The sequence below is a fragment of the Colletes gigas genome, unplaced genomic scaffold (genome assembly GCF_013123115.1).
Source record: "Colletes gigas isolate AHSC1104 unplaced genomic scaffold, ASM1312311v1 Colletes_gigas_Sc00020, whole genome shotgun sequence".
NCBI lineage: Eukaryota > Metazoa > Arthropoda > Insecta > Hymenoptera > Colletidae > Colletes > Colletes gigas.
In genome coordinates this window covers 4,889,596-4,904,362 of record NW_025106649.1, presented here as the reverse complement: position 1 = coordinate 4,904,362, position 14,767 = coordinate 4,889,596, and the positions used below count along the sequence as shown (strand labels likewise).

Genomic DNA, 14,767 nt, shown 5'->3' with positions numbered 1-14,767 from the left:
CTCTATTAAAAGTAGGTTAAAAACAAATTATATCGTGTTTGGTCTTATTTTAATCGGAAAATTCTCGCAAATACATTGGTAAAAGTTTCATCTTTGCATTATATACTATGTATGTATTGTCTCACCGATATTCGAGCCCAAATCAGATTACACTACGCGGTCCGTTCGACGTTGAGCTTCGTGTGCGTCAAGGGGAGTCCCCTCTCAGTAGTAGGGATGACTACCGTTCACTTATCCAATCGAAAATGATTCGCAGTTATCCAAGCATTGCTGTATAACGCACCAAACGGAATAAGAACTTTGGGGTCTATATCTTCGATAGAATTTATATTAGACAGGAAAAGATTGTGGATTCATATTAAATGTGGAGATAAAAATAATGTACCAAAGCAGATGTGTACAAGATAATGTGATTTCTGATATGGACTCATCTATTTTATCGAAACAACATTTCTATATCTGTTCCAGTACTCTGAATCTTCCGACTGATTTTACTCGTAGAAATTCCAGGAAATCTTCTTTGAAATTCCAATACTTATTCACAAGGAAATACCGCTTCGTGTCGTATTTGCATTAGAAAGAAACAGTTCCGGTCTGAATGTTGATCGAAACTGACTTCAACAACACGATAATCAAATGCGTACAGTTTACTTTTAGTTTTGATTATAGTGCTCAGAATAATGTGAGAACCGTTTCGAGCATAACTGTGAGTCACGTTCCAATTCTTGGCTATGTAGAAACATCTCACCCACGATAAATAGGATGTTTTTAAATACGTATCGTTCGGAATAATTACTAAAAAGTAGGAAATACTAGAGAAACTAAACGAGATTATTTTCATCATTTTTCATGAAAAATATTTTGTCTACCGTTCGTTCTTGATTACTTTGTGCTTTCGAAACACTGTTTTCCTTTCACCATTATGAAAGAACAGAAAATGCGAATTCGAAGTAACGGGAATATTTCGTCAATATACAACACTGTATGATTACTTTTTCGATGATTGTTATGATTTTTTTTTCAAAGTTTGAAATTTGTTACATTTTCATTTAAATCATTATAAAATTCATATTATCTGAAAGATAAGTTAATTTCTCAATTTCTTATGTTCCTTTCATAGCCAACTAGCGTTCTACAACTAAAATCATTGTTGGAGGATTAACGTTCTATCTACTAGTATTCTAAACAAGATATCTGCTTTGAGTCAGAATACCCGTGATCAAAACATCTTACTCAACACGTTGTGTTTTCTAGTCCAAAGTACAAGTTCGACCTCCATCTCTCCTTATTACTAAGGATCCAAGAATCATCCTCCTCCCTCCAAACTGTAGAATATAAATATACCCCAAGAACTGAACAAGTTTGGTCTAGAATGTGACTGTATAGTAATGATTCTTGAAAACAGCCGCAAACATTATTCGTAAATTGAACATTTCTATCTATCTCGACTTGGGGAATCCCCCTTAGAGCCCAGTGAAGCGTGAAACACAATGCTTTGTGAAAAGCCGCTGACGCACTCGGCTTCTTTATCAGATCTCGCCAACTGCCATTTAAAGAGCACAGCTTATTAACTTTAAAAAGAAACTCTTAAAAATATGCTACTTACCAGGTTAAATTATTTAATAATTTAATAATATATAGTAATCAGATGCATTGAATTCTGCCTAAATCAAAATAAATAATTAGAATAAAGTTGTTTCAATGTTATATAATTTATAAATTTTTTCTGATACATATTTATGGATTTTCCGGAAAGAAATATTGCCTTAATTCTTTTAAGAAGGAATGTACGAACAGTGGTTCTGTTGTTACATTAGCCGAAGTGTTATGTTCGTTTTAAGAATCATTACTGTATTACTGTACTTCACGTCTTGTTGCAAACCGTGCAATATTTAGAAACTATCGTTTAAATATACAGGGTGTTCGGCCACCCTTGCGAAAAATTTTAATGGGTGATTCTAGAGGCCAAAATAAGACGAAAATCAAAAATACCAATTTGTTGACGGAGGCTTCGTTAAAAAATTATTAACGTTTAAAGTTCCCACCGTACTGAATTTTTTTCTCGAAAATGCGCAAGATTTCGGGGGTATGTCTATTCACCAAAAATGATTGTAATTGAACCCCGCAACCGAAAATAATTTTTCCAAAACGATTTGAAATTGTTTTTTTCTCCGTCGAAAAATTTTGCACCTTCTCGAATTTTTTTCTAGGAAGTGGGTAGGATTTCGGGGGTATGCCTATTCACCAAAAATGATTATAATTGACCCCCGCAACCGAAAATAATTTTTCCAGAACGATTTGAAATTTTTGAATTTAATTGTTAACTTTTTAACGAAGCCTCCATCAACAAATTGGTATTCTTGATTTTCGTCTTATTTTGGCCTCTAGAAACCCCCATTAAAATTTTTCCCAGGGGTGGTCGAACACCCTGTGTTATATTGTTAATCAACAATTTAAGAGCTTCTTACCCAACCTCCAACAATATTATGGTTTAAACTGAACGTATTGCATCGTATGAATACATTTTTCGATATCTGTATGTTCAGCGCTGTGTTTGTTTTCCACTTGCAGACAAGGAATTGAAAAGATATCTCACGTTTGGACTTCGTAATCCGCTACATCCACTTACACAAGCTTTCCGATAACCATGAATTAATCTTCGAAATTTATCTCCGTGTTGAAGGTTTTCTTTGTCTACGGCGACTTGTTGGAATAATTTGTCAAAGCGTCGCTTAATGACGGTTCGTCACCCCCGGCTGTTTGTTACGCTTTGTTTTGGTATAGGTTTTATCTTTGGATGGCGTTAACGGTATTGCCTAGCGAATATCCGCGTCTAAAGTCTCGATCCTTGTCATAAAACTCATCTTCTTGCGACATCGTTGGAATAAAATAAGAAAATAGCAGACTTGACGTCAGTCGATCTCGATATACGTATGACGACACGTCTACTGGATCGCTTTGTTTGTTATTCGACGTCCGTTCTACCTGTAAGCCCGTGTCGTTGATTAATACGAAGTCGTTAAGATTTTTGTTCCAGCAGGATCTATGTCCCGGTTAGCGTTCACAGTTCAAGTACGAATCGTAACTGGAACTGCTTTTTTGCTTGGAATAAATGTTCGTTCGACATTATACTATTTTCTATCTGTGTAACAGTTATTATTGCGAATGAAAAGTGAAAATTCTTAAGCGTGATGTTGATGGTATTTATTATAGAATTCAGGAGCAATTGAGGTGGTTTATTTTCTTCTAATTGGCTATGGTGATTCTTATAAAAATTTTAATGGAAGATTTTTGCCTTATTTTGACCTCTAGAATTTCCTATTCAAATTTTTCCCAGGGGTGACCGAACACCCTGTATATTAAATAATTGACATGATCAGATAACATGGATTATTGTATAAAAACATTGTATAGAAAGATGGCAGTATTTAACGGATTTAAATTAAGAAATTCCTGAATGTCTACCTTATGGCTGAAATTTTTTGTGATATCAAAAAATGCACTTTTTTTATTTTATCTTAATATTTTGACAGTAGTAAGAAGTAAATCAAAAGTGTTTTCCTAATGTTACTTATGTAGTCTAATGTAACATAATATAATACATTTTTAAGTAATAATGTATGTAATAATATGAAGCAGGTTCAGAAATTTTTCCTAAAAAGCGAACATTTCTTTATACTTCTATTTCATAATACGAAATTATTTATTGTAAATACAAAGTACTTGCGCGTAGATATACATACAAATCATAGCAAACCAAAATACTATGCATATTACGTTGCATATTTGTTATTTCACTTTCTATTGAAAGAATAGCTAAAAATGTGAAACCTTCTTGGCTTATTGTTAATCGAAGATAATTTTGTATTAACTTCAGTAGTAAAAAGTTACGTTCAGTTGAAGCTACAGTTAACGGTGTTGTTAACATGATTTGTAACGTAAATAATAAATTTGGATATGCTTCTGAAAGATTATGTTTTATAATATATTTCATCATGTTAAGGCTCGAACAATTTTCTTGCATTATCGACTAGAACATTTTAATCTCTTCAAATGTTTCTACTCTGTTAAGATCTCCTTCCAAATAAAGTTGCAAATTTTTACATTTGAATAAATATTTCTCGTCCAAATTCACAACTTTATTTATGTATAAAAAGAAGAAAAATGTTTTGATGAATTTCATGTAATTTAAATCTATCTTTAAATGATACTTACACAGAATCTATTATCTTCAAAAAATAATGTACATGCAAGTTTTGTTCGTCGTTAGTTATTGACTCATTCTCTCTTTTACGGTCAACAAATTTTTTTTTTTTATCTGTGTATAAAAATTTTAAGTTTAGTATTATATCTAATTCTTTTGCTATCATGGCGGCATTTGTAAATTTTTCGTTTCAGCAGTTTTCAAAAAATGTATTTAGTTCTTTTAAATACTTTGTGGTTTGATCTATATGTATATTTTGGTTCTATAAAACTTTGCTAACGACACAAACTTGTGATAATATTTCGTACCAAATGATACGAACTGACTATATGTATATTCAAATTCATTTATCTTTCGTACCATGGACAAAATTTCACTTTTTAATGTGCAATCTGATGTCCTGTTAGGAATTTCGTCTAAATCACTTCGATATTGGGGAACTTAACACGTTGACTGCCAGACCTATCCTTTCAAATTGTTCACGAAATCGAGACTTTGTTTTTAGACAATTGGAAACTAGCATACCCACAATTTATCATGGAACTTATTTTTACAGCCTCGTTGAAATTCAAGAATCCCGTCTAGATTTATTTTCTTTAACACATAATCTTGAGAATCAATTTTTGTAGCTTCTTAAAAATCATGTCACCCAACTTTTACACTATCAAAGCAACATTCCTACCTCGTTTCGGACAATAGTTAATGAATTCTACAATTTAATGTATTATGCACGTATGATATCTATGCATAGGGTATTGCAAAATTTACCACAAAATTTTCGTTGAAAACCTAACCTGAAAACCTAACTTCCTCGGGTTCCGAGCAACCCGCTGAACCCGTCGAACTCGCTTTGCGCCGATCCTGATATAAAGCTCAGAAATCGAATGCGTACTAGTGACTGACTGTAAATACTGTCTTGTTAGTCCATTTGAGAATATTAATTGTGGGATATTGTGGGTTAAGAGCGCGGCGACGCGCAGAATCTCATCATCTCGTATAGCGTATAAATGTGACACAGATCTCTCAACACGTTTGAATACTAAGCGAGTGGCACAATTATCATCTGACGCACATCGAAACTACATACTAATTTATTTGTCTCTTTTTTCTTTTCTAATAGTAGCGTCAATCGCTTGCTTTCAGGAGTGGGCTGTTTGGCAAACGGAAAGATGAGAAGCCGGAAAACCAAGAAAAAAGATCTACCATCACAACAGGTGATTACTCGTTTTAAATCTTATTAATAAACTCGTAACGTTTAATAATTTCTGAAATCAACAGTGTCGTCAACCTATAAAAGAGAGCCTCACACCAAACCTATGGCACCTCCGCAACCAACAAAGGACCAACAGGAGTTCGACGAAGCCCTTGGCACTTTAACGAGAAGAAGAAAGTATACTTTAGAGAATTCATCGAGATACAGTTCGAGTTTAACCGTGAATGGTGATCCTGCAAGGATCTACGATGGGAGCCCACAGGACACGACTGCATCCATCATGGGTGACCTAACCCCCAAACCACCTATTAGAAGGTGAATAAAATTAACAAATTGTCAGATTGAACCGTAAATGTACAATCGGTCACACTGAAAATCATCCACCCCCCTTGCTAATTTATTTTTGTTCATAAATAATAATATAGGGCCAAAGTATTTAATACGGTTTATATTTCCAATATGGACGCTCGTAATATTTTAACGAATCTTAGTAATGTACAAATTTATTGTTACATGAACAAATGCTCGTATTTTTATTATATGAACTATTTGTCTCTCGTCAAGATCATATTGTGGTGACACCTCCTGCACTCGCCAACAGAGGGCTACGCGCAACTTATGTCTCTCACGAGTGCTCGACAGACCACCTATTCCTCTATACAGGCTGTTCGGCCACCTTGGGAAAAATTTCAATAGAAGATTCTAAAGGGCAAAATAAGACAAAAATCAAGAATACTAATTTGTTGATTGAGGTTTCGTTAAAAAGTTATTAACGTTTAAAGTTCCACTTGTAGAACGGCAATCTGTGAACAGCTGCGTGCGCGCGATAGTAGTTCCCACCTCAGGCGAAGTATTCGAGTAGACCTTATATCTAATGTATTTTTTCGGTCCATTTTTCTAAGGCACTAAAGTTACATTAATGTGCATTGTTTGCTGTTGAATGATTAAAATCCACCAATCCGTCTAGAAGTTATGATTTTTTAAACATATGCATCGGGGAAACATTTCTGGCCACATTATATTTATCGGTAAGGAATTTTTTTCTAGAAAGGACATAGGATTTCGGGGGTATGTCTGTCGACCAAAAATAATTGCAATTGACCCCCGCAAACGAAAATAATTTTTCCAGAACTATTTAAAATTTTTTAATTTTGTCGACAAATGTCCACCTATTCGAATTTTTTTCTCGAAAGTGCGTAGGTTTTCGGGGGTATGTGTATTCATAAAAAATGACTAATTGACCCCCGCAACCAAAAATAATTTTTTCAGAACAATTTGATATTTTTATATTCGTCGAAAAATTTAGGCACCTACCCTCACGATTTTTCTTAAAAATTCGTTTTTGATTTTTAGTAATTTTGTTTGATGCCCAACAGAAAAGTTGTCTAATACTTTTTTGTAGGTACCCATGAGCTCTACTTGAGAAAAAAGTTTCATTGCAACATATTCACTATTGTAAGAGTTACGGCTGTTTGAACTTTATGGGGTTTTCCCCACTTTACGGGGTTAAGGAACAACTTCTCGAATATTCTTAGAATTTCTACATGTTCTTCACGAAAATACGCGTTGTTTGCATTTTGAAACATTAAAATCCTCCAATTCGTTCAGAAGTTATGATGTTTTAAACATACGCATGAAATTTCAGGGCAACATTCTAACCTCACATTATATTTTCGGAAAAGAATTTTTTTCTCGAAATTGCGTAGATTTTTGGGGGTATGTGTATTCACCAAAAATGATTGCAATTGACCCCCACAACCGAAAATAATTTTTTCAGAATGATTTGAAACTTTTCAATTTCGCCGAAAAAAATCAGCAGCTACCTCCTGTCGATTTTTTTTTTTAAATTCATGTTTCAATTTTAATAAATTTCTTACACGCCGCATGGAAGTGTTGGTTAGTTACTTTTTTTGTAAATATTCATGAGCTCTACTTCCAGACTAAATTTCAATGCGATACACTCACTATTGTAGGAGTTACGGTCGTTTGAAAATTGGACCATTTTTAAGGGGTTTTCCCCACTTTACGGGGTTAAGGAACAACTTTTCGAACATTCTTAGAATTTCTACATATTCTCCACCAAAATACGCGTTGTTTCATTTTGAAACATTAAAATCCACCAATTCGTTCAGAAGTTATGATGTTTTAAACATACGCATGAAATTTCAGGGCAACATTCTAACCTCACATTATATTTTCGGAAAAGAATTTTTTTCTCGAAATTGCGTAGATTTTCGGGGTAGGTATATTCACCAAAAATGCTTGTAACTTACCCCTGTAACTAAATATAATTTTTTTAGTATGATTTGAAATTTTTTAATTTTGTCTAAAAATTTCAGTACCTACTCGAATTTTTCTCTCGGAAGTGGGTAGGAATTCGGGGGTATGTATATTTATCAAAAATGATTGTAATTGAGCCCCGGAACCAAAAATAATTTTTTCAGAATAATTTGAAATTTTTTTATTTAATTTTTTAATAATTTTTTAACGAAGCCTCAATCAAGAAAGTAATATTCTTGATTTTCGTCTTATTTTGGCCTCTAAAATCTCCCATTAAAATTTTTCCCAGGAGTGGCCGAATATCCTGTATACACTCCTCGATTAACTCTTCAATGTCCTAGCGTCTAAGGCAGGTCCTACTAGAGTTTACCTTACTTTGATGAGTCCCATTTAGAAGGTTCTGGACGAAACGCTGCTTTCCTCTTCTTTTCCTTTCTTTCCTTCTGCTATCTCGTTTACACACTTCCTCCACTCAGCATGCTGCTACAATATAAATAGAGAGTATGTTTCACTCCATTGTATATTTATTTTAGAGATAACTTAGAACGTATGAATCGAATCGTAAATATAAATAGTTTGTTTAAAACTGACGATTGGTCGTTATTAATCAGATACATTTACACATTCTTTTGACTAGATTTGGTCAAGTGAGCCCAAAGCCAACCGATAAAATTCCACCGTTGGATTATGAGGACAAAACGCCAAAAGAAAATGGAAGTGTGACTCTACGTGAGAAAACACAAGAAAGAACGCCCATACCTCCTTTGTAAGCATTCGTATTTCGTGCAGAGTTTATGAGAACATGGATCATTTCTTGATCAGAGATTTGAAACATAATTAAATTTCAAATTTCAATGGTTAAAAAGTTCAATTTTTCAGGCGCAGATTCGGTAACAGATCGTCGCAAAGGACGAACGCGGGTACACTGGATTCCGAAGATGAAGCGAATCGATCAGGCGACGCCGCGTTTTGTGACGAAAACGAGAACGTTCCTGAAGATTACGTTTTCAAGAGGTTCACTCAGGATGCCGTCAGAAAGTCCAATCTCTCTATAAACAGTTGCATTTCTGTTGGAAGTACGATGAGTGCGTACGGTCGAAAAAAACGGAGAGCGCCGCAGCCACCACGCCGTTTAGAAAAGTTGGAAACTAGCGAGGTAAGTGTAAGAAACTTTGATTCAATTGTTGGTTCGTTCAATAAGTCTTTTTCGTTTGATGTGTTATACAGAAGAACACCGAAGTGCCCAACATCGAACTTCAGATAGTAGAACCAAAGGACATAGCGAGTGTTACCGAGAATATCGACGAGATGACGAAGAAGAGTAAAAATTTGGACGAGGGAGCTAACGAAGCGAATGAAACGTCGATAGAATCTATTTCGGGTGATATGCAATCGCTAGAAACAGTCACGGTAAAAGATAGTCCTGTCGAGACTACAAAATATAAAACCGAAGATACAAAAAATTCTGTACGAACCGAACAAACTGAATCCGAAAACATCACAACAGAGGATAAAGGAAAGACGAAGGAAGTGGATTCTGAGGATCCTGTACAAGTCGAATACCATAGAACTTCTCAGGAGAATGTAGAAATCATCAAAGACGTCGATGAAGTGAATCTGCCGTCTGAATTAGAGGAAGTTTGCCTTAGAAGTAAGAGCTCTTCTGGTTCGTTGTCCAGAAGCGATAGTTTTTCTGTAAAGGAGGAGATCGAGAAAATCGAGAGGCAAATAAAAGCTCTTGAAACGAAAAATGCTTCCAGAGAATCGTCGGAAGAAAAGAGCGTGGATAGTCAGCAAGGGAATACAAGACAGTCGCTTCAAGCTAATCGTAGACAATTTTTCCAAAACATGGTGGACGACGAGAATGGCAAAGATTCGATTAAAATAGAATTTAAGGAATTCCCGAGGGAGCAGAACATTCACGTTGTGAGATTAAATGAGCCTCCTGTTCCTGTAGCTGTATCCACAGAACCGGTGAAAGTGATCGAGCTTCACATTTCCGAGCCTATTAAACAAAAACCGGAGATCGTCGACGATGTCAATCCGATACCAAAACCAAGAAGGCACAGTGCTTTGAGTTTGAACGATAATCGATCGAGCGCGACTCCAGTCGCAGATCGAAGAAATCTTGAGTCGACCAGAGGGAAGTCATTTTAGAATGTCTACCTTCGATTATGAATTGTATAGAACATTATGGAATCATTTCGGCTTTTAAATTAAATGGAAAGATGATGGTACTTCCGTTGATTTTAGTCGAAAAATTCTTTAAAGACTGTGTAGACATTGTGTACATGTGCCTTTATTTAATACTTAGAGGTCTCATTGACCCTTTGATGCATCGTTGTCATTGCGTAATCGACGTTTCGGTTACACGGTCGGTGGTTTGCGAAAAAATTATGTATGTATCTAAAATATTTTTGACACTATGTATTTTCATTTTAAATCCAATAACAATTGCTCTTTGTAGATACTTCAAAGGGTTAATAAGCGTAATAAGTATACGTATTATGTACTTGGAGCCTTAATACAATGATGAAACAATAAGTCTTCGTCAACTTTGGGCATAGATTATTATGTGATCGTAGATATCTCCCATTTATTTAGTATTTTCATTATTTATTGATACAGAATAAAGTTTAAACATTTTATCTTGTTTATGCTCTATCAATTATTTGGAACATTCAACAGGTTCCTATTCTAGATTTGGTCTGAACTAAGTTGCATGGAAGAAACAATTAATTCTAAAAATATTGCAAAAAAAATTTCGTTTTATTTGTAATATTTACAAAATTCATTTCTTACTCATGGCAATAGTAGAGTTCAATAGCGTTATCATTAGATAACATAAAAACTTCACCAGTCCTTGTTTCCTTATGATACACAACTATCTTTAATAAAGACCCTATTGTTAAAAATAAAAATTACATAAAAATATTATATCATATAAATAACATATTTGTAGTGTACATATTATTTGTCCTTAATGTACTACCATTTCTTGGCAAAAAAAGAATAGTCAAAGTTCCATAAAAATATGCCAGTAAAATTAGTTCCAATTACACCGTTCAATACGAATTTCTTTTCGTAATATACACTGGTTGATTTTTGTAGAGTTTCTCACCCTGAGCATGAATCTGCAAGCAGAGTTGTTATATCACTCTCAGTTTATAACAAAACAGAATTTTTGGAGAAACTTCTGATTTTGAACAAAAATGAAGTATTGCGTAAAGACTGAAAAAGGTAGAAAGTTTTGCCTTGGTTTAAAATATAAAAAAGATTTAAAATATGATACTATCAGTAGTTGTAATATTTTATGATTTTGTGTAATGACGGCCATAGATTAAGCAAATGCCAAAGTACGTACTTTTTAGGCATTATTTGTGCATTATTATTTGGTATTGGCGCCATATTGTTCGCTACTCGCTTGTTTCAAAATTCTACAAAGATCACCTAGTGCATGTTGCAAAAAAAAAAGGAAAAGTTAAAATTTATTGGACAATATTAATTTTTTAAACATTTTTTATTTGTTTTTCTTTATATTTTATAAATCTTGTGATATTTGTGTTTACTGTAGACACTATTGCAACGTTGTCTCTTAGGATTTTCTTTTGTTGTCGCACCTATTTAAACAAAACAAAAAGCAATTATAATTACAAAAAATAAATAATAATCATTTCATACATTCAAATATATGGCTTAAACAAAAAAGTCTTACTTTATGTTTAAAGAGTGGTACAAGAGTGCGTAATTTTTCTACTAAATTTATTTCACTCGCTAATTGATTGCTCTCATCTTCTGAATATATATCCATTATTGTGTCCAAAGATTCAGCCATCACCCAAGCCTTTGATTCCATCGTACAAGTATTTAATAAAAACATAGACATATGCTAAAATAATATTTTTCATTGTGAAAAATCATTCATAATCCAATTACAATATAAGATTATAAATCTTACTTTTGTTAGTTCAGAACCTTCAGAAGTACAATTATTTATTAAGATTAAAGCAAGATTTCCCACTATTCTTATTAAATTTGCTCGAACGTTAGCATTTGAGCATTGCTGTTCACCATTTAACATTGGTTGAATGTCGGCTAATGTTAATTGATTGAAAATATTTGGTTTTCCCTCGGATAATCTTTGAAGAACCGCCCTCATAGTTGCTGTAGCAGATTCCAATAATTCAATATCGTTTGGATTTGCATCTTTAAACACAACTGTTCCAATATCAACCCACATTCTAAATTAAAAATATGAAAACATAGTTCGATAGTCATTTTTTGTCATATTTTATATTAAAATTGTAATTTGAATGAAACACTTAAAAATATTTTACCTGTATATATTTTCCATACCGCCAAGAACATCAATTTCCAAACTAGATATTAAATTATTTAAACAGAGGTAAGCTCTACAGTTTAGTGTATGCATTTGCTGTAAAATAGCTTTTCCTTCCACATTTTGTTCCAATATTTCTGTTGTATCTTTGTCTACAGCTATAGTCTTATCCCATACTTTCTTAATTATGTTACAACTATTAAAAACTTCGATTACTTCTAAAGGTAGAGATAAATTAATGTTACATAATTTGTTATCCAAGCATGCATTATCTATACTGTTGGTCTCACAATCTGAATCGTCCAAATCAGAATCATTATCACTTTCCTGTTCTTCCGAACATAAATTAGCTAAAATTTCAAGCGTGTGTTGTTGCGCGCCAAACATTTTTCTACTATCTCGTACTTTCTTTTTCGCAGTATTCGAGAAAGCATTTTTTTCATGAGGTAAAATTGACGATAAATTAGATAATAGTTGTTTGCAATCAACAGAAAGTGTTTCAGAAAGTACAGCTATTGCTTTACAAACTGTACTCGTGGGATTATTTTCCACATAGTTAGATATATTAATTAGAAGTCCTGCAACAGCAGTTTTAAGACACATTATATCAGAGGCATTAGTATTATTTGCCTCTACATTTAACAATTGAAGAAGTGTATCTTCGCAGCTTTTAAGTTTATTAATAGCAATGGAATTATCTTCTGACAAAGACAATAAACATTGAACAGTCACTGTAACAATGTCAACACCATAAACGGTAATGTCAAAAAATTTTATTAGAATAGAAACAAGATCTTCTTTGTTTGCATATTTTATTGCACATTCATTATTCTCGCACAAAGTCCATAACAATGTGACTGCTTGGATAAATGCTTCTTTCTCATCATTTACTTTATTTATTTCATTTTGATCGAGTATTGGTTGCCAGTCTGTATAATACTATGTACAATAAATAAAGTATTAAATAACACAATCACATAAAAACTGAATACTTTTCATACTTACTTGTATCAATAAACTGCACAATGGGGTCATGATATCATCTTTAAGTAAACTCTTGTATGCTTCTTCTTTTCCATTATCTGCAATACATCTTAAAGCACTAGCACTTTCGGCTCTTACAAGTACATTGTGATCGACAAGCAATGGTCCTACCATTTTAGCAATTCCATCTTTTGCTATTTGCGCGGCGAGCGTCGATTCGCAAGACATTGACTCCAGTGTTTGCAATCCAGACAATATTTCTTCAATATTACCAGACTGTATCTATATTTATAAAGTAAATATACATTTTAGTGCTGTGTGAATATATATACAGTCACCTCTATATTTTCAGTAAATGTACAAGAAACAACAAATATTTATTACATTATCTTACATTAGACTATATAAATAACATTGGGGAAAAAACTTTTGATTTATTTCTTAGCATTGTCAAAATATTAACTACAAATGAGCAAATTTTGATATCACAAAAAATTATGGACACTATTTGGTGCAATATATCTGAGTAAATAGGATTTTCAACATTGAAAAGGATTCATGAGCTTCAGTAGAATAACAAAAGGGGTACATACAGAAAAAGGCGAAGAACCATTGATATAATGTAACACACAGTAACATAATGTAATACATTTTGTTGCTTCTTGTATATTTATTGAATATATAAAGCTTATACTGGAAGAATTAAATAAGAATTTAAAAGATATCTTACTTCTTCGTATACTCTTTCCAATGCAGTATCTCGATCGTCATTTATATTTTCGGCGTTAGCAGATTCAAAATCTTTAACAGACGGAAGACCGGTAGGATTTTTCCTAGGTTTCCTTCTTTCTCTTTTTTGTTTTCCCATTTTTTTACAATATAAAAATCTTTAACAAGTATACATATTCTTCTAACATGCTGTAAAAGAGGTTAGCCAAAAACACGTGCTTTTGCTGGAGTTTTTAACTTAAGCATTTATTTTTATTGCAGATACAAAGAAGGGGACCGGAGATAGGGTACGTTTTCATGTGGCAATAAACTATTATGACACTGTAGCGATTTTTCAATCATATTATTTATAAAATGATAAAGTTTGTTGCCAAAAAATCAAAATTGTCACATTACTGTCATGATAGTTATAATGTGAAAACTAAAATTTTTCATTGACACGACATTGGATTGACAAATTGCTAGTAGGTTTGATTTTCTAGTAACATTTTAGTATTAGGAAACTCACTTAAAATGTAGAATTAAGGTTTAAGAAGGGCATGTGTAATCCTATGTTTTAATGAATAACTTGCTTTTTTTGCCTTTCTGTAATTTTATACGTACTGTCAGGCATGAAAATGTTCCTACACCCCGTAAAAAAAGGCATTTTAAAGGAGAGAAAAAATAACTTTGTATAATATCATTTATTTAATTTATTAACACATGAGGTAATATTAATTATTCTATAACATGATAGAAATATTTTAATAAATAAATGAGGAAACGAATTATGCATCTCACAAAAGTGTTCGTACAGTCTACTTTTTTAACATTACAAGTTATACTAGTATTTTATCAGGTCTCCTGTTATTTCTAACATAGCTTTTAATCTCTTTGTCATAAAATGCACTAATTCTGCAATGAAATAAGGAAACCGTGTAGCACCAATCACAGTCAAGAATAAAGCGCGAGGTCTTTTAGCAAGAAATTACCCATAATTCATTTTTAAATACGGAAGTGTGTTTGTCCATATCCGCAA

General features: G+C 33.1%; 2 protein-coding genes across 4 annotated transcripts in view; one reads left to right on the top strand and one right to left on the bottom strand.

Moving 5' to 3' along the window:
- The window catches only part of LOC122400702, a 46,736-nt gene extending 36,443 nt beyond the window's left edge, over positions 1-10,293 (top strand). For 2 of the 3 annotated variants that reach the window (XM_043402286.1, XM_043402285.1), the window contains exons 3-7: positions 5,348-5,418; positions 5,483-5,732; positions 8,335-8,463; positions 8,577-8,853; positions 8,925-10,279. In XM_043402286.1, coding sequence (XP_043258221.1) covers positions 5,348-5,418; positions 5,483-5,732; positions 8,335-8,463; positions 8,577-8,853; positions 8,925-9,854 — 1,657 coding nt within the window. In that variant the 3' untranslated portion in view covers positions 9,855-10,279. Of the gene's footprint in view, positions 1-5,347; positions 5,419-5,482; positions 5,733-8,334; positions 8,464-8,576; positions 8,854-8,924 lie in introns of all 3 variants that reach the window. The other variant, XR_006259379.1, reaches the window with a different exon arrangement.
- Positions 10,294-10,474: 181 nt separating this feature from the next.
- Positions 10,475-14,269, bottom strand: LOC122400701 (HEAT repeat-containing protein 3). Its single transcript, XM_043402284.1, has 7 exons — positions 14,258-14,269; positions 13,751-13,938; positions 13,042-13,302; positions 12,035-12,975; positions 11,656-11,938; positions 11,413-11,586; positions 10,475-11,317 (listed from the first exon to the last, which is right to left on the bottom strand). The coding sequence occupies exons 2-7, from the start codon at positions 13,886-13,888 to the stop codon at positions 11,207-11,209; spliced, it is 1,908 nt and encodes a 635-aa protein (XP_043258219.1). The 5' UTR covers positions 13,889-13,938; positions 14,258-14,269; the 3' UTR covers positions 10,475-11,206.
- Between the last annotated feature and the right edge of the window lie 498 nt (positions 14,270-14,767).

What these genes read in the sequence shown, in the direction of transcription:
- LOC122400701 (XM_043402284.1), bottom strand. Translation starts at nt 13,888, where the DNA reads ATGGGAAAACAAAAAAGAGAAAGAAGGAAACCTAGGAAAAATCCTACC. An exon ending in TGTGCAGTTTATTGATACAA is followed by an intron (nt 12,976 to 13,041) that starts GTAAGTATGAAA and finishes TATTGTACATAG; the next exon opens with TATTATACAGACTGGCAACC. An exon ending in TACCACTCTTTAAACATAAA is followed by an intron (nt 11,318 to 11,412) that starts GTAAGACTTTTT and finishes TTGTTTAAATAG; the next exon opens with GTGCGACAACAAAAGAAAAT.